The 23,923-nt window shown below is 42.3% G+C and overlaps 1 protein-coding gene across 1 annotated transcript in view; it reads right to left on the bottom strand.

Moving 5' to 3' along the window:
* The window catches only part of LOC125882477 (NXPE family member 3-like), a 49,189-nt gene extending 27,991 nt beyond the window's left edge, over nt 1–21,198 (bottom strand). The window contains exons 1-3 of the mRNA XM_049566182.1: nt 21,094–21,198; nt 4,610–4,763; nt 2,921–3,074 (exon numbers count right to left, since the gene is read on the bottom strand). Of these exons, the coding sequence (XP_049422139.1) occupies nt 2,921–3,022 (102 nt within the window). The 5' untranslated portion in view covers nt 3,023–3,074; nt 4,610–4,763; nt 21,094–21,198. The remainder of the gene's footprint in view (nt 1–2,920; nt 3,075–4,609; nt 4,764–21,093) is intronic.
* Nucleotides 21,199–23,923: the final 2,725 nt, after the last annotated feature.

Here is a 23,923-nt window from a genome sequence, read left to right as displayed (position 1 = left end):
AGGACAGTTGCAAAGACCCGACAGCGCAAAGATGGATAAGGACGTTTCACTTTAAGAAGTTGCCTGGCAGCTCGTTGGACAAAACGAGGGTAACTTGCACAATTTGCAAAGCCGAATTAAGTTACCACAGAAGTAATCACTGGCGTATTACCTGAGAGCAAAACACCCTGCTGAATCCACCTCTACGGGGCCTCACCAGTCCACGCTGCAGGAGTGTGGTGCTCGTGGGCGAATAACGAAACCTGTGAGTGAAAAATTGACCAATTCCTTGGTTACTTGGATAGCTAAAAACTGACAGCTAACTAGCACAGTAGAAGTGCATTTGAACATCTGCCCTGCACGGCCCACATTCTGCAAAGAACGGTCACAGTTTCCCTTAACGACAGTGGATCTGAAAGTGCTCTGGCCAAATGTTGCAAGGTTGTCAGGCACTTTAAGCATAGTCCATCGAATGCTCAGGAATTAATGGAACAGCAAATTGCACACGGACATAAAGAAGAATCACTCGCTCAGGATGTTCCAACAAGATGGAATTCCATCATAGAAATGGTCAAGCAGATCAAGAGAAACAAATCTCCGCGGACGACCACCCTGGCGCACAAAAACAGCAAGGTTGCCATGTTGACTGACCAGGAGCTTGCCAAACTGCAAAAGCTGGAGGAACTACTTGACCCTTGCAGGTAAGTCATTTCTTTCTTGTTTCTCCTCCCAGTTATGTGTGTGTGCTGTTTCTCTCTCCCTGTTTCTCTCTGTTTCTTGTGAGTGTGTGTTTCCCTCCCTCTCTCCCTCCCTCCCTGTCCTGTATGTGTCTGTGTTCTCTCTCTCTCTCTCTCTCTCTCTCTCCTTTGAATTTAAATATACATTATTTGTGTTTATTCTGCATCAACTTCATGATTTTGCATAAATAAATATTCGTTACAAGCTTCAGTCTTAAGTAGCAAAATGTGATTAAACACAATCAATCTATCGCGCAATCTATTGCGATTAATTACAGAAAATTGTGCGATTAATTAGTTAATTTTTTTTAATTGATTGACAGCCCTATTCAGAGTTTGTTGGACTGCAGCCTCGTTTTGTGGACAACAAACGAGGCACAGACTTCCATCTTTGTCACCAATAATAAGGAAATACAGTGAGTACTGGACAGAGCAGTGAGTGACAACAACCCCGCCAACATTTAAAGGTGGAAATGCTAGGGTCTAGGTACCATGTCTGAAGGCTATTTTTGGTTCCAAAGGTACCATACTGAAAATTTTTGGTGAAAACAGGACTAAAGTGTGCAGGATCTTTTACTCAGACTTTGTTATATTAAAAAAATAAAAATAAAAACATTTATTAATATTGAATCTATGGTCAGAAGCATAGGCGTAGGACTGGGTAGGGACGGTAGGGACACGTCCCTACCAATATTCAGTCCCTTCTGTATTCACCTGCTGATGTTAGGCTAACTGAATGGCGTTCCTTGGCAACTCTTTGCTAGATAATGAGATGCTAACGGGCTAATACGAGCTGAGCTAAGTTTGGCAACTATTAGATCAATATTATATGCCAGAGAACATGAAATTCCACTTCACATGCTCCATCAGCAATCATAGATGTCATGTAGTGATGACACAGTTCAAATTAATGTTTGTAATAAGATGACATGATAGAAACAGTCTGAATAAATAAAGTGTAAACACTATAAATAATAGCTCCTTCAGTGACAGTCTTCAGCATCCATGGTGTGTGAAGGAGAGACTTAGGAGAATAGAGATCCGCTGCTCCCAGTAAAAACACCAACACTGAGTCATATTTATGTAATAGATATTGGGTGTAAGTGCAACATTTTGCACACAGTTGTATTATAATGATTTTGGAGCATTTACATTTTTGTTGATTTATTTTATTTATGTTTAACATGATGAAGCTGACTAACTTGTGTTGACATTATGGCTGTTCTTTAGCCTATATACATTCAGATGTTGTTTAATGAATTACACAATTGTAAAACATACAGTATGTTTTGTATGCATTATAAAGCAGTGATCAGTTTCACATGACGTGAAATTGCATTAAAAAATCATCAACGTACAGGTCGCCGCCATGGAACACTTTTATGTCCCTACCAATGTGAAAATCAAACCTACGCCCTCGGTCAGAAGCAGTTTTCATAATTGTGTTAGTTTTGCAATCCACTCCAGTTTCTTTTTGATGTGAGTGTGTGAGTATTTGACCTGAAGCTGCTTTGATATTGCTGACAATATTCAGAAAGATTTTAGGTAACTTTAGACTTGTACTGTACTTAAAAAAATGTCACCAGAAGATCTTGACTTTGAGCTCTATAACAATTGACCACATGATAGTGAGTCATTAAAGGCCCTGAAAACCTGGCTTCAACTCTTATGTATTTCTCTTCAATATCAAATATTAATGACCAAACAGTGAAAAAAAAACCTTTTTTGATCAGATCTGATTGACATTCACCAACTGTCATCAGATTTTGATTCAAATGTTGATTTATTTATGTGCACGATTGGTGCATGTGAGTAAATGGCATCAGATTGTTCAGACTGAGCCCTGCCCAACTCAAACCACTGAAAAGAGCACAGAGAAAAACAGAAATACAGAAATCTCTGATGGGAAAAGTAGAATGGAACACATTGATGATTTTGGTCTTGTCAGGAGATGGGAAGTGTAAAATATTGTCAGCCTAATCCTCTAACTAGAGGAGCTGCTGCTGTCAGCAATTCACAATGCAGGACTGAGAGGAAAAATAACATTTCACTCAAACTGCATTTATTTACAGTGAAGAACATTACTCTTATCCTGAGTCACAGTGAAACACATATTTATAAACTATACCCTGAAACCTGACCAACATTAATCATTTCAAATAGGATCCATCATTCAAGTGATCCCACTAAAAACAGGTTCTCACCTCCAGAACTGCCATGTTACACAGCACTAAGATTAAGACAGCCACGGCCAGAACGAGGAAGATGGCGCTGTATTCCCTTCTTGTACAAGCTCTGGCCTTCATGACAGTCCCAAACTATGGCCGTAGCACAGCACTGTAACCATTTCCTCTGGTACTGGAATGAAACAGAAAAAAAAAAACAAAGAACAAAGGGGTAACTGAAACCTTGTTATGCTGAATCTTGAATCTAATTGTGAAATTCTCTCTATACAAGTAGTGTTACATGCCCAGCTTTCCATGGGTTATGGACAGTACAATACCTCAAGGTGATATTAGACACAGTTAGTAACACATTTTGCCAGTGTAATAGCCTTGCTGGAATCAGGTGAGCACTTTCTGCCTGTAGAAGTCCAAATGTCTCCCCCATAAGTGATGTCATACAGGGGTTGGGAGTTTTCCGCGAAATCACAAATTCATGGACAGCAACAGCCTATTAAGTCCACAAAGGACATCATTTTTTTCTTTTTGCGTGGTTTTGAAACATCCAAGATAGCCTGGATGTGGTCAGGACCCAATTTATGACCTTTCCTTGTCGATAACATGGCCAAAATAACGCACTGATTGAGCAACAAGCTGCAGCTTGTCTTTTGAGACCATTTTATGGCCAAAAAGCAGAGCAGAGATACTGTGTCAGCTTGTGTGGTGGAACACACTGAGAGATTATCAACATACTGAAAAAAGTGTGCTATCATGCATTGGCTGCCAGTGCAATTGGTTTTCTACCACAGCCGATGCGAACAAAGTCAGATTAGAGGCAAAGCCCCGTGGCATTCTGGTTGAGGCGTAACATTTAGCATTGAACATGAAAGAAAAAGCAGAACTGTGAGTCAGGGTCAATGGGAATGCTAAAATATGCATGCCGAATCTATAACAGAAAACCAACAGGAGTCTGCTGGCACCTGGGTAAAGTGTTGCTACATTTGGTACAGTGGGGAGGGTGTTCATTTACAACCATGAGGTCTTGAACAGGTTTCTTTACAGGCAGGATAGAGGTGTTACATGATGAATTAGGGCATTACAAAATGGCACCTTGATCCTATGAGTGATTAAATGACAAGAGCCATTCCTTGAATAGCCTCAGGGCTGAGTGGGTATTGTCTTTTGCATGGTCTATTAGTTGCCTTTGTCTGGACAACAAGAGTTGCACCCTTTATATTTCCAACATCAAACTAACTTCAAGCCCACAAGGTATCAGGCACTGTTCACAGCAATGCCTCTTTTTCAGCAGTCAATAACATAAGTGTAATTGTGCCTCTACTGCCTGCTATGGCTGCATCAACAGCAATCTTGGAGAATGAACAGAGGGCCCGTGAGGTGGTGCATGTGGCCAGGAGTTCCCCTGATCTTGATGTGTCCAGACAGCTGCAATGGGCTCAGTTTCCCAGCCAATACAGTCAGCCATGACGCAGCTCCTTCCCTCTGCTTGGTGTTGTGGATTTCAGGTCAGCAGACCCTCAAGGGAAAAGTGGTACACACCGCCTCATACAACCTGTCCAGCATCATGGTAAAATTCCTTGATCCAACTGATGGGCTGGTGGACCAGTTGGCAGGTTGAATGTTGGCCCATCAGAGCTTGAAACATCTGCGACAGACAGCCACTTCCTGTAGGGTTGGCCATTAACTGCTGTGCTGCTATGACCTATTTCATACCTCCAGTATTTCGTGGGTCAGGCAATTCCTCTGCAACCTCCTTCACCTCCTGGCTGCCATGGTTGTGGCTAGGGGTTGGGAAAAACCATCATGGGCATTTGGAGCACGCCCCCTTTGTCCCCTTGGCTCTGCAACCAATGATCAAAAGATGGTGCTAGTGGAAAAAGACACTCCTGTTAGAGGCACAAATAGTCTTTGTCTCTTTGGATTTCAGATGGAGGGTAGAAGGGTCAGAGTACAATGATACCTTGTCCATGTGCCTCTTGACAAGGAGGGGCTCCAGGAGCAGTGAGAACACATGGCAGAGGCAGAGCCCCATCTCTTGCCCTGCGTTTCTGTTTGTCTGTCTTTCACACCTATTCTCATCTTTCATTTCTTGTTGTAACATTAAACCTGCCACTGAGCTTAGCTTAGTTCAGCTTCCCTTTCCCATTTTTGAAAAGCTTGCCAATCCATAATTTTCTTCCCTACTTTCCTTCCCTGCTCATTTTCTTCTAACAGTCATCACACAGAGTTTTGCCGCCTTCCACTTCCTGCTTGAGTCGGCGTCCTCCGTCACCTCGGCTCTTAATTTATAGCAACTCACACTGCTCTGCTATTCTTGATAAGATTGCTCCTTTAAAGCCTCGAACTATCCCCGCAGCTAATCCCACTCCCTGGCTGAACGACGACATCCGCTGCCTTCGTCGTAAATGTCGGAGAGCTGAGCGCTTGTGGAAATCAAGCAAGCTTCATGTACATCGTCTTTATTTTAAAGAACTGTTAGCTGAATTCAATTCTGTTGTTAGGGTAGCCAGAGCCTCTTATTTTAAAAATCTCATCATCTCCAACAAGAGAAATCCCAGGGTCATTTTTGACACTATAAGTAGCATTACTGGTGCGCAACCGCCTGCTCTACCTGTGTCCTCTGATGGGGACTGTAGCAATTTTTAATGTATTTTGTGAATAAGGTTGCCAGTGTCAAGGCCAGTATAACACCCTCCTCCTCCTCCCTTCCTGATCCTCCCAAACAACAGTCAATTATTGACAATTTCTCACCTGTCTCCTTACAAGACTTAGCAGATCTTGTGTGCACTATGAAGATCTCTTCTAGTCCGCTGGATATCCTGCCCACAACTTTGCTGAAAAATGTTTTCAGCACTATTGGTCCATCTCTGCTCTCCATAATCAATAGCTCACTGGTTTCTGGTCGTGTCCTGTCCCATTTCAAGCAAGCGGTTGTTCAGCCGCTTCTCAAAAAGCCCAATCTGGACCCCGATGTTCTTAGTAACTACCGGCCCATTTCACCTGCCCTTTGTATCTAAGATTCTAGAAAAAGCAGTTGCAAACCAGTTGGTGACAGCGTTGAACAGTTACAGTATCTTAGATAAATTTCAGTCCGGTTATCGTCAGTTACATTCCACAGAAACTGCTCTTCTCAGGGTCTCCAATGACATCATGATGGCCTCCAATGCTGGTAAATCCACTATCCTGGTTCTGCTTGATCTCAGTGCAGCCTTTGACACTGTTGATCACCACATCCTTTTAGACAGGCTGAGGGACAGGGTAGGAATCTCAGGGACCGCTCTTCATTGGTTTAAATCCTATTTGTCTGATCGATCCTTTTCTGTGGCTGTTGGCTCTCATAAATCAGAGTTTGCCTCCCTTTCTTGTGGGGTGCCCCAAGGTTCAGTGCTTGGGCCTATCCTCTTTACGCTATACATGCTCCCTCGCAGAGATGTCATCAGCAATTTTGAAGGTATCTCATATCATATGTATGCAGATGACCTCCAGTTATATTTTTCTTTTAACCCTGATAGGACCGATGGAATTGACTCACTGTACGATTGTATGAATGTAATTAAGGACTGGATGTCTTCTAACTCCCTTCAGTTGAACGCAGCTAAAACTGAGATTTTAATTATTGCACCTGATGCCTCAGCATCTAAAGTGGCCAGCTGCTCAGGATTAGGCCATGCTCTTCGATGACCACATCAAAACTGTCACTCGCTCCTGCTTTTTCCGCCTCAAAAACATTTCCAAACTCAGATCCATGTTAACTTATTCCGAGCTAGAAATGATCATCCATGCTTTTATTTCCTCACGTCTGGATTACTGAAATTCTCTTTTCACCTGTCTAAATAAAACTTCATTAGACCGCCTCCAGCTGGTCCAGAACGCTGCCGCCAGGCTTCTGTCCAGATCTCATAAGTTCACTCACATCACTCCAGTCCTGGCATCCCTGCACTGGCTCCCTGTTAATTTCAGGATCCAGCACAAGATTCTAACCATCACTTACAGAGCCCTCCATGGTCAAGCACCTGCATACTTCACGGATCTGGTGTCCTTTCACTGTCCTGTCAGGTCACTGCGGTCCGCTGAAGGCCACCTACTTACTGTCCCTCACACAAAATTAAAGACGAAAGGTGATAGAGCCTTTAAGGCTGTTGCACCGAAATGGTGGAATGCACTACCTCATGAGCTGAGAGCGACCTCTTCCGTGGACATTTTTAAAAAGCAGTTAAAAACACATCTGTTTAGGCTTGCGTTCCATTAATTGTCCATTGTATCATCTCTGTATTTCGCTGCACTTTACTTTTTATTTGTTTTTGTGTATTTTGCATTGTTTCTGTTATTGTATTTTTTGTATTTTATCTTGTGAAGCACTTTGTGAGTCCTCTCTGTGAGAAGTGCCATATAAATAAATTTACTTACTTACTTACTTACAGTACTCTACATCTTCTTAACCAATCTGTGCCTATTATCGGGAAAAACCCCAGGGTGATATGGTGTCAAAGTGGAACATCCTCAACCACATTTCCTTCCCCAGTTTCCTATCACTATTTTAGCAGGACCTGAAAGAGGGTTGTGTAAAGGTTTAATTTCCCTGTTTTGTTCCCCATATTTGAACTGACTCACGACAACAGATGTGCTTACACCTTCAATGAGCTTATCATTAACACAAAATTCACAGTCACACTAATCTTTCCATACAAGTATGGTTGGATCTTATCAAGCACACACTACCTCACTCATTCACCCAGGTGGTTTGTATGACACATTTGTTTTGAATAACGTACCCATTTAGTATACGGGGCGGTGTACACAAATATGTATACTAGAAACTGAATGAGCCACCACAAAGTTTATTCTTTATGCACTTATTCTATGTATTTCCCAGACATATGCCCATTTTATTATGGTGTACAATAATGTATTATATTAACTTAATATATAATTATGTATCATTATATCAAATATAAAATTTGTTTTGCAATAAATGAAGTTAATGTGTTAACTTGGCAGACACTACCTGGTCAACCCATCCTGCTCCGTTTGTATCAGATTTCTCAACCCACCCTCTCTTTCCCTTCCCTTCATCCATCATCGTCCCTACCATATACCCACCAACATTCCCTCATCCTGTTTTCCTTTCTCCTCTCATCTTTTCTTATTCAATCTGGTGCTTACTTCTCCCATGTCTCACTCTAAGTATCTTCTGGTGGGCCTGTAATCAGCTCAGGTGGAAAAAACACCTGAGACAGAACCCCCACAAGGAGTCTCCCTCTACCCGATCTCCAGTACATCCTCCCAGACCAACCTATCACCTCCGGAATTACAACATTAGACAAACATTAAACAAACAACAACATAATGTTGTGGCGTGGTCCTTGCTAGTGAAACACTTATTCTATGAGGATTATCTAGTACTCCTCCACCCTCTTACAATCTCCTTTTTTCCTCTTTTTTTCTTTCTCTTTGTCAATTCTTTATAATTTTTTATCAGGATTGCATGGAACTGCTCTACAATACCATTCAAGGCTTTACATGCCAACCAGCTCCAAATACCAATGAGATAGACCTACAGCCACTCATGGCTTTCAGTACCACTTAAATGAAACTTGTTTCCAACACACAAAAGATTTACATGGAAACAGTTATCCTACCACAAAAGATTTATGAGGAACTATAAAGAAAATGAGTCATAACACCGTACTCTACTTAAAAGTAGATTGAGCGTCCGCTGTCTGGCAGAGCTGTTTCAAGACACTCTGGGGGCCCTAGGCAAGAGGCACCTTGGATGGCTCGTTTCTCCTCTGACACGTCACATACCTGTGTGCCGCCACGGCTTGGCTGTTCAGGTACTACTGGGCAGTCATGAAATCAACATAGAGGAAATTATTGGACCTGGAGTCGGGCTTCTCTGTCGCCGGTAAGCCGTTATCTTGCACCGTATTTGACAAGAATACGCCGTCTGTGACCCCCGTTCAACCCACAACCAGCAGGATTCACCTGTACTTGCACAGCGTGCTACTGAATGATTTGTTATATTGATATGGAGTGCCAGGTGGCCAGTGCTTGCCGTTATTGCACGGCGCATGGACACTCACCCTCTTGCGAATGGACTTTGAACTTATCCCACAGTAGTGTTACCGTGAGGTACCGTAGTACTACGGTACTCCAACAATGCTAGCGCAGGTGGCAACCAATCATGCGGGACATGGTCTCAATTTGCGTGACGCGTGAAAAGAGACAGAAATGCTGTGCAGTCCCGCACAATGCGGGACGTCTGGTCACCCTAGCAGCAAGTCAGCTAGTAGGGGGCCCCATTAGGGAGGTCTCCCAACGTGTCGTCGTTGCAGTGTCTAAGGGGGCTTCAAGTTGTGTCATTGATTACGGACCAAATGTCAGCAGTCTCTGGGAGGCCCCCTCTAGCCACTCGCAAGCAGCAGCTAGTAGGGGGCCCCATTAGGGGGGATTCCAACGTGTTGTCATTGTTGCAGTGTCTATAGGGGTTCCATCATATTGTCATTGATATGGACCAATGTCAGCTGTCTCTGGGGGCCCCCCTTCCAGCTCGGGGCCCTAGGCAATCGTCTAGTTTGCCTGTCCGGTTGCGACGGCCCTGCTGTCCGGCAACCGCTCCTGAATTCAGGCGGGATCCTGTCCTCCATTTCCCTGCATCTTATGGAGACTCCTGCCGGCAGTTAACCCTCTTAGACTTAGTGTGAGGAATCAAGTCTCTTTTATAGTGGGGTGGCATGGCTGATCAATCGTTCATTTCCTGATAAAAGCACCAAATTTGGTATTTATATAGCTTAATATATGTAGAAGACATCTCAACAGTGGGGCATCGAAGATTGGCATTCTGATGACCATGGCGGCAAAATCCAATATGGTCACCATCCTAATGGCTATGGCTACAACTTTTTGACCATAATAAACATTGGAAAGGTTATTTTTATCATCAGATACATGTGTAACCGTAATTTGCATATTTCCAAGATGGCAGCTACCTAAAATAAGAGGTTTTTTTTTTTTTTACTCTTTTGCCAAACTTGGTGTCTATTTCATATGTTTAAGCATTAGAAACACAGTAGAATACTCAGATTTATGATATATTTTAAAATAATATTGTATTTTATTTATGATCTCTAATTTGCATTTTACTAATATGGCTGCTATCCCAAAAAATGAATTTACACCCACATTTTCAGCTAGATTGAGTTGTAGGGATGAGCTATGTCCATTCTGTCTCCATGTTTGCAGCATCACAGATATAATTAACAGACAATGGCTTTGTGAGTGCTTGTGAAACAGCTGAGACATAGACGTGGACAGACAGCGTCATTCAGCCAGGTAGCTCTTTTTCTATTGTTTTGACAGAGCAGAAAACTCTGGTGAGAGAAAGGGAGGAGGTGTGTGCTTAATGTTAAATAAGAACTGGTGTGACAATATGAACGTGAGGTGCTGTTCTGTTCCTGCTTGCCCTGCACCACAAGAAGAATAAACACTCTGGCATACGCCATTCAGAGGTGATTGCAGCGCAGCGCTGCCTATGTGCGCAAGGAGCGACCATGTGGCTGTCTTTCTGAGGTTGAGATAGGCCTATGTAAACATACTTCAGTGCATCCCCCAGTGATGTGAGAGATGGAGCCAATCAGAGGACAGGGCATGTTCCAGGACACTTCTGTCAATGCCGGTGGGGCCGGCCCAGTTGTCAAAGGGAAAAAAAAAAAGTTTAGTGAATGTCAAGCTAGTTGCTAGTTGCAGTACTGCAATGAGCATCCCTCCCCAACCTGATCTCACAGAAATACATGAAATGACCACGACCTCTTAACACCGCATTCCGTGGTGGCAGCACGTAATGGGTTGAAATTACGTGCTGCCACCACGAAAACAATGCCAATGTAAAGTCAATTAGGATCCTCTCCCGTGGTGGACACACGGATTCCCTGATTCAATCACGTCACGTCAACCTCGTTTTCCTCAATGATATCTTTAACATTCCTGTATACACACAAAAACGCGGAAGTGTTCTTGATATTAAAACGGCAAATATATTCCTCTGTTATAACTTCCCACCAGCAATAATAATAATGATAATAACGTGATAGTTTGGCTGTTCTAGATATTTGTAATAGCTTATTCAAATATTCAATCCCCAAAACGCCGTTTCTAGAGAACTTGCTAAAATATCTGAAATGAACCATCATGCCTACTTTTTCTTAACATATTTCATCTAGGTGCAGTGTCATTACTAGTTCAGCTTTACTAGACATTTGATATATTCAGTAGATGTATCTTTTTACGACCCTGTTTTACAACAAGCCGCAAAAAACGCCATTTTTAGAGTACTATCTAAAATAACTACGATTAGCCAACATCCTTGCTTTTTTTCTTACCATAGTTCATCTAGGTGGAGTGTAATAACTAGTTCGGCTTTACTTGATATTAGATATATTCAGTAGATATATCTTTTTACAACCCTATTTAGAGCCCTACTTTGCAAATCAGAAGAACTACAACTATGTTGCTGATATGTATCAAACTGCATGGCGCGGTCCCAGGGAATTGTAGTTTTTTAAAAATCGAAGTGCTTTTTCCCAGATTTGGAAGTTGTAAATACTGAATTGAGAGTACACTGTGGACTTTAAGGGGATGGTAAACACATTTGTGAAATCAGATTTTAAATATCTAATTTCTAAATGGGTGGAAATTAATTTTATCCATATTTTATCCATATCTGACAGCACCCCCAGTTGTTGACTACACTCACATGATAGCTGAGGTCAAGAGCTCTCTATAACAGTTGGTCCCATGTCTGTACCCCCTTTCGTTGCTGAGTTATAAGCCCTCAAACATGCACTGAGGTCAAGGTTCAAAGTTCAATGGCTGAAAGCAGGAGCCATGTAGAATCTTCATACTGACATATGTTACTCTCCAGGTTGAGACCTTTCCAATGATGTATTTGGTTTAGCTCTACAACAAAGTTTAGATTTTTTCATTTTTTGGACACAAGCCTTGCCAGGTGTAGTTTCAGAGAGCACTTTGAAGGCCCAGTGTATAAAATGAGTTTTGTTTGTTTCTTTGCTTGTTATTTCCTTTTTTACTGTAGATAGTTACTAAAATGAGTCATCCTCACACAATACAATACTACTAAAAAGTAAAAACAATAATAACAATAATGAAATAAGCAAAAATAATATTAAAATCACATTGAAATTTTAAAATCTATTTACAGAGTGGAATGGTAGCCTAATAGATAACTTAGATAATATTTATTATTGTTTAGACACTTTATTATTGCTTAGATACTATTTAGCCTATTATTGTATTTACTTTTAGCATGTTCTACTGTGTAATGTCTCTTTTTTTTTTTTTTTTTTTTTTGCTGCTGTCTCCAGTTGAGAGTGGTGATTTGCTAAATACATTCTACAATAATAATTAGATTAACATTTGGTCTATAATATTGTTGGCTATATTACGCATTTTAATAAAAAAAACAAAACAAAACGGAAGAATAAAAGAAATAAACACCGAAATAGGCTAATTACTTTTTTCTATTGATACTCCTCTCTGACACACACACACACACACACACATTGAACACGCGATTGAATGAATGAATGAATGAATGAATGAATGAATGAACATTGGAAGTGGTTCAGCCGCAGTCCCGCCGGCTGGCGTGGTCGCATTGAGATTACATTTGTTTTTTATTACTAACAAAATGTTTTATATTGACCGTATGAATGGTTTCGTTTTCAAATAAATATTTGGAAACGAAAATATGCTTTGGTGTACTTTTACAGAGTTTTGCAATATGTATATAGCCTACCTGTATCAAAATGTATAATTTTCAGCACCGGTTTGTGTGACAGCTGCCACGGTCGGAGGTATAACCAGCGGGGCAACCGCTGGTTCTGTGGCGCTGGCTTGGGGTCCGCTCTCCCCTGGTGGAGTGGAGGGTGGCCGGGTTGCCAGGGGCAGAGGGCTCCATGTGATGGTGTTTCCTCTCTGGTTCTTCCGTGCTCAGCCTTATTTTTATCTTCTTATTTATTTATTTATTAGTGACGTTTAGATTCAGTTAAGGCAGACGGATGGCAATCTGAAATGGAATGAAGCCCACAGATGGCGGACAGCAGCTACAAAACAGTAGTGGAACGCGCCCCCTCCGCCCACAGCACAATGCTCTTAAAGCTCTACGCTATCAAAAGCTGGCAAAATACATTTATTTTATTTTATGGTCTTGACATTAACCTGTCATATTGTTGAGTTATCAAGGACACTTTCATGTTTTTGTGTGTATACAGGAATGTTAAAGATATCATTGAGGAAAACGAGGTTGACGTGACGTGACTGAATTCGTGTGTCCACCACGGGAGAGGATCCTAATTGACTTTACATTGGCATTGTTTTCGTGGTGGCAGCACGTAATTTCAACCCATTACGTGCTGCCACCACGGAATGCGGTGTTAAGAGGTCGTGGTCATTTCACGTATTTCTGAGATCAGGTTGTCCCTCCCATGTTGTTTGTTTGCTGTGAGATGTTCAGAGGGAACGTAGGTGTCAATCTTATGTTTTGATGCTTGAAGGAGGAGACAAGAGCGGCCTCTTCCAATACGAAAGAGACTCTCGTTTTTCTTGAAATCTGATTGGCTTAGCCGTAGTCATCAGTCATTACTCATGGCAGACCAGGCTAGTTTGACCATTAGTGCTGAAAACATGGATAAAGCTGGTAAAAAAAAAAAATAAAAATAAGGGTGGCGCGGAAAAACTCGAATAAAAAAACTTAAATCTTTACAAGAAGAGACAGCGAAGTTCTCCAAAATAACCGACCTGTTGGGCCGCAGTGTTGGTCGACGGGCTGAGGCTGCTGGTGTTGCTAACGACGGAGATAGAGCTGGAGCTGACATTGCCACAGCAGGTGAATTAACATTCGTGAGTGTGTAATGTGCAAGGTTGGTTTTGGCAAATTGCATGCACTAGGCACCTTCTCTCCTTCTCTCTCTCTCGTCCTGTTACTGCATCTATCTCGGCCATACTGCGTGTCACTAACTCGGCTTCTTCTCCAGAGCCTTTGTGCTCCACTGTCTCTCAGGTTAACTTATATTGCAGCGGTGCCTGGATGGTGTGAAGTGTGTGGTTGTGCTGCTGCTGCGGTCCTGCCAGATGCCTCCTGCTGCTGCTGTTATCATGAGTCATACTTCTACTGTTATTATACACATATGATATTGTCACATATGTATACTATCAGATATTAATATATACTTTCCACATATTGTACCACAACAGCCAGAATTATAATTATAATATTATTACTTTCATTAATGTTGTTGTAAGCTATTAACATTATCGTCTGTCCTGCGTCTCTCTCTCTCTCTCTCTGTCTCTCTCTCTCTCTGTCTCATTGTGTCATACGGATTACTGTTAATTTATCATGCTGATCTGTTCTGTATGACATCTATTGCATGTCTGTCAGTCCTGGAAGAGGGTTCCCTCCTCAGTTGCTCTTCCTGAGGTTTCTACCGTTTTTTTTTTCCCCCGTTAAAGGTTTTTTGGGGGGGAGTTTTTCCTCATCCGCTGTGAGGGTCCTAAGGTCAGAGGGATGTCGTATGCTGTAAGGACCTGTGAGGCAAACTGTGATTTGTGATATTGGGCTTTATAAATAAAAGTGATTGATTGATTGATTGATTGATTGATATTTCTTCTAGGTGTCCGGTTCAAGAGGCCAACTAGCCCACTAGGTATTGCAATAAGTCATTATAATTTAAACCTGTACTAAAAGAAAATATGTGCTTGCTTTTTACCTGTGGATGCACGAAATTAACTTCAGGTGGTGCTCCCAGTCCCAAGGACAATGAAGCTGAGGGACAGACTAAACCCAGTCGTGATGAGGAGGAGGATGAGACCAGAAATATGACAGGTGCAATGTGAAGGCATACCCTACAGTGCATTACATTTTAGCCAGAGGAAAACCTTTTTAGTAGTATTAAGTGGGATTTTTTTCGTTGTAGTAATAAGTTGACTAAAAGTTGACTATAGGGCCTATTGCCCAATTTATACCTCCTTAGTTCATGGCTGTGAGCCATGGAGATATATTTTCAAGACAGGTTAGCAGAACACAAATATGCCATCCGCACTGGTAATGTTAATTACCCTATGGCAAAACATTATTTGGACTTCCATAACAGTAATCCATCCACTTTACAAGCCTTTGGTATTGACCACATTCCATCCTCCACACGCAAAGGTGACAGACTAAAAACACTGAGCCAACGGGAAGCTTTTTGGATACACAAATTACAGGCTACCAGACATCCTGGCCTTAATGAAGACCTAGATTTTACAGTGTTTCTGTGAATTCATTATTTTTTCTAAGTTGTCAATATTTGTTTGTTTGGACAACCACTGTCATTGTATATATCACTGCATGTCCCTTTAACTTCCATGATGATTGTCAATACTCATGATTTTGCCCCTTTTTCTTCAGTTTTATTTTATTTTAGGGTGGGTCTTTACAGAGGTTGGCTGTTTTTCCACACCCTCTCTGTGTCCACCTGTAGAGGCCATGCCCTCTACAGGGGTTGGCTGATTTCCACACTCTCTCTGTGTCACTGGGACCAGGTGGAAGATTTTCATTGGTGGAACACCACTACAAAAGAATAAGGTGTTTCCTCATAACTCTGTTTGACTCCCTGACGAAGGCTATGCTGAAACGCGTCGGAGTTTGGTTTTTAATGTCACTGTGAAAATGCCATGTGAATAAAGGCATTTTATAGATTTAAAGAGGGTGCCTTGGACTTTTCTGTGTTTTTTGTGTCCATGGAGATATAAATTGGGCTTATGTAATACATGAGCACGGCTGGGCAGGACAGGGCAGACAATTATATTGTGCATAAAATTAGATGCATTAGTGTGGCAAGGGGGGAAGGAGGTGAGCGGAGGAGAAGTAGTACAGTACAATATACACTAACAAGTTGCCAGACAACGCCACTCTGGGAATTTCACCCAGAGAATTATTAACCTTCACAAACAGGACACACTGTTTTACTCAGGCAAGAGACGTGGTTCAAGGTTTTAAAAATAGTGTACACTTTATTCTTCTAAAAACGAATAAAACACACCATTCACACAGGAAAAAGAAAAGGGGAGAACCAATCAGAGCTGAGGCCTATTGGTGGGACAGAAAATAGTGAGAGGGGGAAGAATCCCAAAAATACAGAGAAAACACAAATCACCCAGACACGTGACATAACTGCCCAAAAAGAGAGCAAATTAGCAAATAAAGAAAACTGCTAAATTGCATAAAGAAAACAATAAAAAATCAACCAAGGAATTAAATGGGCAAATATAAAATGAACCAAAATATGAAATGAACCAAAATATGCAAAATAATGGGCAGGTTAAAATGGCTACGCCAGAATAATTAAAGCAGAAGAAATAAACCCAAAATTATACAAATAATCCAAAAATATGGGGGAGTGTAACCCCACACTTTCCATCCATTAAAATGAGGGGATGAACCCAGGTAAGAGCCGGTCTGCAGAGCCACTGAGCAGTGCCAGTAAGGCAGGGTGAATGCACCATTCTAAGGGCACAGCGTCCCAAAGCAGCCCAGTACCCAGCAGTGCAGTCAATGCAGCATAAACAAAACCATATAAATGTGAGGCAAGACAAAGCGGCATAAACAACGCCACGTAGAAGTTCAGGCGAGACAAGCAGCAGAGACAAAGCAGCAGCGGTCCCAGTCAGCTGATTATGACGTCACACGCCACAGCGGTAAACTTGAACATGTGATTACAGCTTCACCTAATAAAGTTAGCGTTACTCAAACGATCTACACTAAACTGAAAAATGACGCGTTTGCAAGCTACATTAAAAGCTACATACCTTTTCAAAGCGGCAGATAGACACACACACGCGAGGAGGGAGGGAGAGAGGGACCCATGCAGCTACCAGCATTTACCTGTGACCACACTAGCGTTAGCCACATGATAGCATGCACAACGACGCAAAGAGAGAAGGACACTTCCCAGCACAAAACGACCAGATGGCACACACAGGAGTCAGGGGCACATGAACCGCCACTCTGCAGTCCAAAATACATGCCTTCAGCACAACAAAGAGACCAAACAACAGGAGAGGAAACAGCGAGCAGCCATACCTTTTCGAGGGCAAACACCTCCAACTCAGAAGTGACGCGTCCGGTGGGAGCACAAAAGGAAGAAACGGGGGGGGGCACAACTTTTTATACACTGCCACCTTGATGACTGGCCACTTGGGGCGCCCACTTAAAGTGGCAACGTAGTACGTAGAAAATGAATAAACATTTCTATGCTGCTACATTAGGATAGAGTCATATGCTCTTATTTTAAGTTAAATAATAAGCACATAGCCATTTGTGGCCAATTCATTATTGCATTAATTTTATAGTTTGGATGCTGATTTTCTTATTCAGCTGATTCTGAGGACAGCGTTTATGTAGTGTGTACAACATAAAGAGGATTATAGGTAGAAACCAGTGTGTGGGCTGGTGCGCTTGAGTATCCCGGGCTGAATTTGTGTCCCAGTCCACCCCTGGGTCCAGATACTCAGCATGTTAGATATCTGGCAGCATTGCATTGGTGACTTTTCGCCTCACTTTCTTGAACAGTTTGCATTCGAGCACCAATTTTGTGAGTGTGGAGCTAACTACTAAATTAGTGGCTAATCAGGGCTTAAGTTGTGTAGTGTAAACTAGGAATAATGCAAGATATAATACAATACAGTACAATACAAATTTATTTATATAGCACATTTAAAAACAACACCGTTGACCAAATTGCTGTACATAAAATATAATATACAAAAAGTCAATAAATAAAACACAAGAAAAGGAAACACAAAATAAGACTACAAAAGGCTGCCAACTTTCATACAGGGGCCGAGAAGGCCGACGAAAACAGGTGGGTTTTTAAACGAGATTTAAAAACAGGGAGGGTATCGGCCAGTCTAACCTGGAGGGGCAGCTCATTCCAGAGTGTGGGGACCACAATTGCAAAGGCTCTGTCTCCCCTCTGCGCTAACCTTGTTCTTGGGACAACAAGAAGTGATCTGGCCGCTGATCTCAATGACCGTGATGAAACACATTTTTGCAAAAGAACGGAAAGGTAGGATGGGGCCAGCCCATTCAAAGCCTTAAAAATAAACAATAAAATCTTAAACTGGATTCTAAAATATACAGCAAGCAGTGTTGGGCAGTAGCGTCACTACGTAGCGGACGTTTGTAGTTTAACTACATTTCTCAGTAGCTTGGTGGTAGCGTCGCTGTTTCTGAATCAAGTAACTTCTCAGTAGTTAAGCTCTTTTACTGATCACTTAGCGCGGTGGCGTCCACACAAGCTACATTTCCAAAATCATTTCTGAAGCTCAAACGAGGCGGGGATTTCTGTTATGGACTGAAATAAAACTGTCACCGCTTCCACACAGAGTCACTTCCGCATGAACCGATTCCGAAACACCGCCGTTCCGAACGACCCCCACTCCGAAATTGATTTTCAAGTCCATATCGAGTTTCCTGCATTAAACACTGCCGCCCGCTCTCCGGCCGCACTCGCACACTTCTGAAACTCGTTGTACTACAAAAGCTTGAAATGAATGTTCAACTCATTGTTTTTTATTGAAAATATGTCACTGTCTTCATTTATTATGTATAATTTCGCTAGTAGCAGCAAACACATTTAAAGGAGACGCTTGTCAAGTCTTTTTACACGCGCCGTCTGTGGTGCTGAAATCCCCGCTGCAGCCGCCGCTCTCTGCTGACAGCAGACCGGGGGAGAAAAAAAAGACATTTCTTTGCTCTGTGCTTTCAGAAAATAACCAGGGTTAGGGTAAGAAAGACCAATGGTCTGTACAGCAGTCCCGCTGTGTTTGCCAGGGCATATCAAGCTGTGTGATTATGCACAAAGTTTGGTTTAACGCATTGGAGCAATTTCATATAATTTTGGACATTTAACGTGATAAACTAATTTCAATTCAACATGGTCATTTGCTTAGAGGATTCAGCTGAAGCATAATGAGTGTTATATGCCATTAAGATGAAGTATTTGCTTGTTTTGTGGTTAATAATGCACATAATCCATTTGACCCCATCATGAATGGGATTTATATTCGTTCCTGCAGACAGAGACAAAAGGATCAATGCGCATCCTCCGTTTCCTTTGCATCCGTCTCCTTCATTCAAACTTTGTAAACACGGTTGGGATTTGTAGGGGACATACATGTGTATGCTGCTCACTATAAAATGTGTTTACTAAAACGTGTTTACTAGCCTCATTTCTAGTCAAAACAAATGTCTTTACATTTAAAAAATACTTGTTTCAAGCAAATTTTCACTTGAAATAAGTATGAAAATCTGCCCATGGAGCAAGTTTTTTTTTTTTTTTTTTGCTTGCAATAAGAAAAAAAAACTTGCTCCATGGGCAGATTTTTTTTTCCTACTTATTTCAAGTGAAAATTTTCCTGAAACAAGTGAAAATTGTCTAAAAACAAGTTACTTTTTAGGTGATGAGTCTTATTTCAACTGTAATGAGATTTGTTTTGACTAGAAATAAATATTCTTGGTAAGATTTTGAGTTTTTGCAGTGTACATACACATACATAAACCCATGTACGTTTTTGACCATGTTGTGACTGTTTGAAGCAGGTCTTCATTCTTGCTGTTGTGGTTTGAGTCGTGTTGGGAGTAGTGCAGCTCACTGTTCAATAAACAATTGAACTTTTTTACCTGCCTATCTGTTTGACTGACAGTTTTATCGATCAGAAAGATAACACTGACTTGGCACGAAGTTGGTTCAATTTAGTAAAAAGCTTGGATGTAGTTGCACTAGTTACTTTCATTTTGCTGTAGCTTAGCTTGCTACATTTCTGAGGGTGATAGCTTTGATGTCGTGAAGCTTCATTTAATATTAGAGTAACTAGTAGCTTAGCTCACTACACTTTCCAAGTAGCTTGCCCAACACTGACAGGAAGATGGTTGAAGATCTTCCACGCACCGAAGATGACATCGTTGAAACTCTGAGGATGCTTTCAGATAATTTTTTTAGTAGTGGAGGAACAGAACCACTCGACTAGGTTTATGTGTGCTTGCTTTTACTCAAAAGGAATCACAATAAGAAACATTCCAGAGCTGAGATGGCACATTTTGACAAATATAAGGCAGAGAGTATCAAGCTACCACCTACAGAAGATGCACTGAAACAGCTTATTGATAGGGGAACTACATGTGCAAGCTCAAATTCTGGCCCCAAATTTGGGGCAAAATGTGTACATGGATGATAAAGGCCAGTTGAGACCCACATGTACTACCAGCTCTTCAGGCCATCATTGAAAGGGTGAGATGCCACTGCAATGGGTAGTCAACATGAAGATGTTCCTGTAGGTCAAGAGACTTACTATGCACTGACCTTTGCTTTTGCAGTAGACAATGTGAGAACCAGAACCAGGATCAAGATCAAAGTTATACTGAAGATTAGGAATGACATTTTAAGTTGACAGGCCGTCACTAAAACTAGAATTACCGCCCTGTGGTTGTACGCCTCCACACACCAGTCCTTTGACCTTTGACCATCAAATTCAATTATGGTATATCCAAGTGACTGTTCTTAGTTTATCTTAATATCTGAGTAAAAAAAAAAGCATATTTAGCCATGAAAGTAAATACCTGCATAGCTTGGAACCTGACATTTTGTTTAAAAAGGTTTTGAACACTCGCCATTTTTAAAATCCAAAATGACCACCAAAAAGAGTTTGAAAAAAAAGAAGAAACATTTGTTTTCATATTCCTCATGTTCCAACAATTCCAAAAATGTATAGTTAATCAACTCCCCAAAAAGTCTGAACAAAATACATAAGGAACTGGATTACCTCCATAAAACAAGATAAAAGGATATATCCCACAGATAAAAGAACTGATCCAGTTTTACCCATTTGTAACTCCTAATCAACAAAGTACACAGTAACTATAGTTGAATAAATGTAATTGAGAACAAAGAACAATATTCATCTCTGAAATGTAGAGTAGAAGTATAAAGTATCATAAAACTGAAGTATAAAAGTAAAATAAAAGTACCTCAGAAGTTCACATGTACATTAGAATGGTTGGTGGCAACATTTAGTTTTCACATGTCTATAAAGGGAAACTCTAAATGTACTTTAATTGAACATATAATGTGTCTTACCTCAGCAGAGAATCGTGTGGAGAGAACACAGTGATGATATCTTAGCAGGTTCTGCACTCTGTCCTGCTCATTTGCCGGAAAGTTTGTTGTGTTTGCTCGATTTCCTGGTAATAAATGTGAGGGTGGTGACTTCATGCAGCACTGGAGCATGCTCCAGTGGTGACTTCAGACAGTACTGGAGCATGCTCCAGTGGTGACTTCAGACAGCACTGTAGCATGCACACAGCAGTAATAGACAAGAGTATCTTTTTTTTTTTTTTTTTTACTTTACTGATCCCCGAGGGAAAATTGTTTATGTTACAGGTGCTCCTTGCAAGAGAGGAAAGATACGTGAAAATATAAGAAATTTAAACAATAGTATTAACAAATATAGAGTTAAATAAACAGGAATTATTAACAAACATAAACTTAAATAAATATATATATATACATATATATTGTAAACTGAACAAGATTATTTACACAAACAGCATATATACAGTCAGGGTGAATGGGGTTATTGCACAAGTTAGATTAAATTATTGCAGTGGGTGAAATAGTCACAGGGCCACTCAGAGGGAGGAGTTGTACAGTTTGATGGCCACAGGCAGGAATGATTTCCTGTGGCGCTCAGTGGTACATCTTGGTGGTATGAGTCTCCCACTGAAAGTACTCTTGTGCCTGACCAGCACATGGTGGAGTGGGTGTGAGACATTGTCCAAGATAGTTCATAGCTTAGACAGCATCCTCCTCTCTGACACCACCATCAGAGAGTCACACTCCATTCCCACAACGTCACTGGCCTTGCGGATCAGTTTGTTGAGTCTGTTGGCGTCCGCCACCCTCAGCCTGCTGCCCCAGCACATAACAGCATAGAGGATAGCACTGGCCACCACAGACTCATAGAAAATCCTGAGCATAGTCCGGCAGACGTTGAAGGACCTCAGTCGCCTCAGAAAATAGAGACGGCTCTGGCCCATCCTGTAGAGAGCGTTAGTGTTCTTAACCCAGTCCAGTTTATTGTCAGTGTGTACCTCCAGGTACTTATAGTCCTCCACAATGTCCACACTGACCCCCTGGATGGAAACAGGGGTCACCGGTGTCTTGGTCCTCCTCAGATCCACCGCCAGTTCCTTTGTCTTTGCCACGTTGAGCTGCAGATGGTTCTGCTCACACCATGTGACAAAGTTATCCACAACAGCCCTGTACTCATCCTCATCACCCTTGGTGATACATCCAACTATAGCAGAGTCATCAGAAAACTTCTGAAGATGGCAGATCTCAGTGCGATAGCTGAAGTCCGTGGTGTAGAGGGTGAAGAGGAAGGGAGAGGACAGTCCCCTGCGGGGCCCCAGTATTGCTGACCACTCTGTCTGACACACAGCGTTGCAAGCGCACACACTGTGGTCTGCCAGTCAAGTAGTCTACGATCCAGGACACCAGGGGGGCATCCACCTGCATTGCTGTCAGCTTGTCACCCAGTAGAGCTGGACGTATGGTGTTGAACGCACTAGAGAAGTCAAAAAACATGACCCTCACAGTGCTCACCGGCTTATCCAGATGGGTGTAGACACGGTTGAGCAGGTAGATGATGGCGTCCTCAACTCCAAGTCGGGGCTGATAGGCGAACTGGAGGGGGTCCAAAAGTGGCTTGACCATGGGCCGGAGCTGCTCCAAGACGAGTCTCTCCAGTGTCTTCATGATGTGGGAGGTCAATGCCACGGGTCTGTAGTCCTTGGAGCCACTGGGACGCGACGTCTTAGGCACAGGAACGAGGCAGGATGTCTTCCACAGCAAGGGGACCCTCTGGAGACTCAGGCTCATGTTGAAGACATGCTGAAGTACTCCACATAGCTGGGGGGCACAGGCTTTGAGCACCCTGGGGCTGACACCATCAGGGCCTGCAGCCTTATTTGAGTTGAGTCTCATCAGCTGTCTTCTCACATGGTCAGCAGTGAAGCACACTGTGGAGTTGACGACACGTGGGGGAGGGGTGTAGTCCTCATGATGGAGAGAGCAGTCAGTGTGACCACGGGGGGAGGAGGTGTGAGGAGGAGGAGGAGGGGGGGTCAAGCAGGAGGGTGTTGAGGTGTGAGAGGGAGGAGTGGGGGAGGAGGGTGGAGTGGGTGATGTTTGACCAAGACAGACAGCAGAAGAGTCGGGGGAGGGGGGGGAGGGGGGGGCGGGGGGGTGTAGATGGGCAGGTCCAGCAGTGTCAAATCTGTTAAAAAACAGATTCAGTTCATTGGCCCTGTCCACGCTGCCTTCAACTCCTCTGTGGTTGTTGGTCCTGAAGCCAGTGATGGTCCTCATTCCACTCCAGACCTCTCTCATGTTGTTCTGCTGGAGTTTCCTCTCCAGCTTCCTCCTGTACCTCTCCTTAGCCTCCCTGATCTTCATCGTCAGCTCCCCCTGTATTGTTCTCACCTCCTCCCTGTTACCAGCTCTGAAGGCCCTCTTCTTTGCATTTAGGATGGCTTTGATGTCCTTTGTTACCCACGGTTTGTTATTTGGGTAACAATGGACAGTCCTGGCTGGGACAGTGGAGTCCACACAGAAGCTGATGTAGTCCGTGATACATTCTGTGAGCCTGTCAATGTCCTCCCCATGTGGCTCATCCCACCTTGTTGTAACATTAAACACTCCTACGTGCCAAAAGAGCCACCTCAATGGGGGGAGTTTCTTTTAAAGGCACAGCTGAATCCGCTTTTTTACTTCTGGAAATTCTATGACGGGCTTGAGACATGCCCTCGTTGAGGACTTGGCTCAAATTAATCCAATACCATTTGAAGACATACCATTATCACAAGTAACATAACAAGAATGTTGTGTAACAATATAAGGCATAGTC

Source organism: Epinephelus fuscoguttatus, linkage group LG22 (assembly GCF_011397635.1).
Source record: "Epinephelus fuscoguttatus linkage group LG22, E.fuscoguttatus.final_Chr_v1".
NCBI lineage: Eukaryota > Metazoa > Chordata > Actinopteri > Perciformes > Serranidae > Epinephelus > Epinephelus fuscoguttatus.
This window is presented reverse-complemented; position numbering and strand designations above follow the sequence as displayed.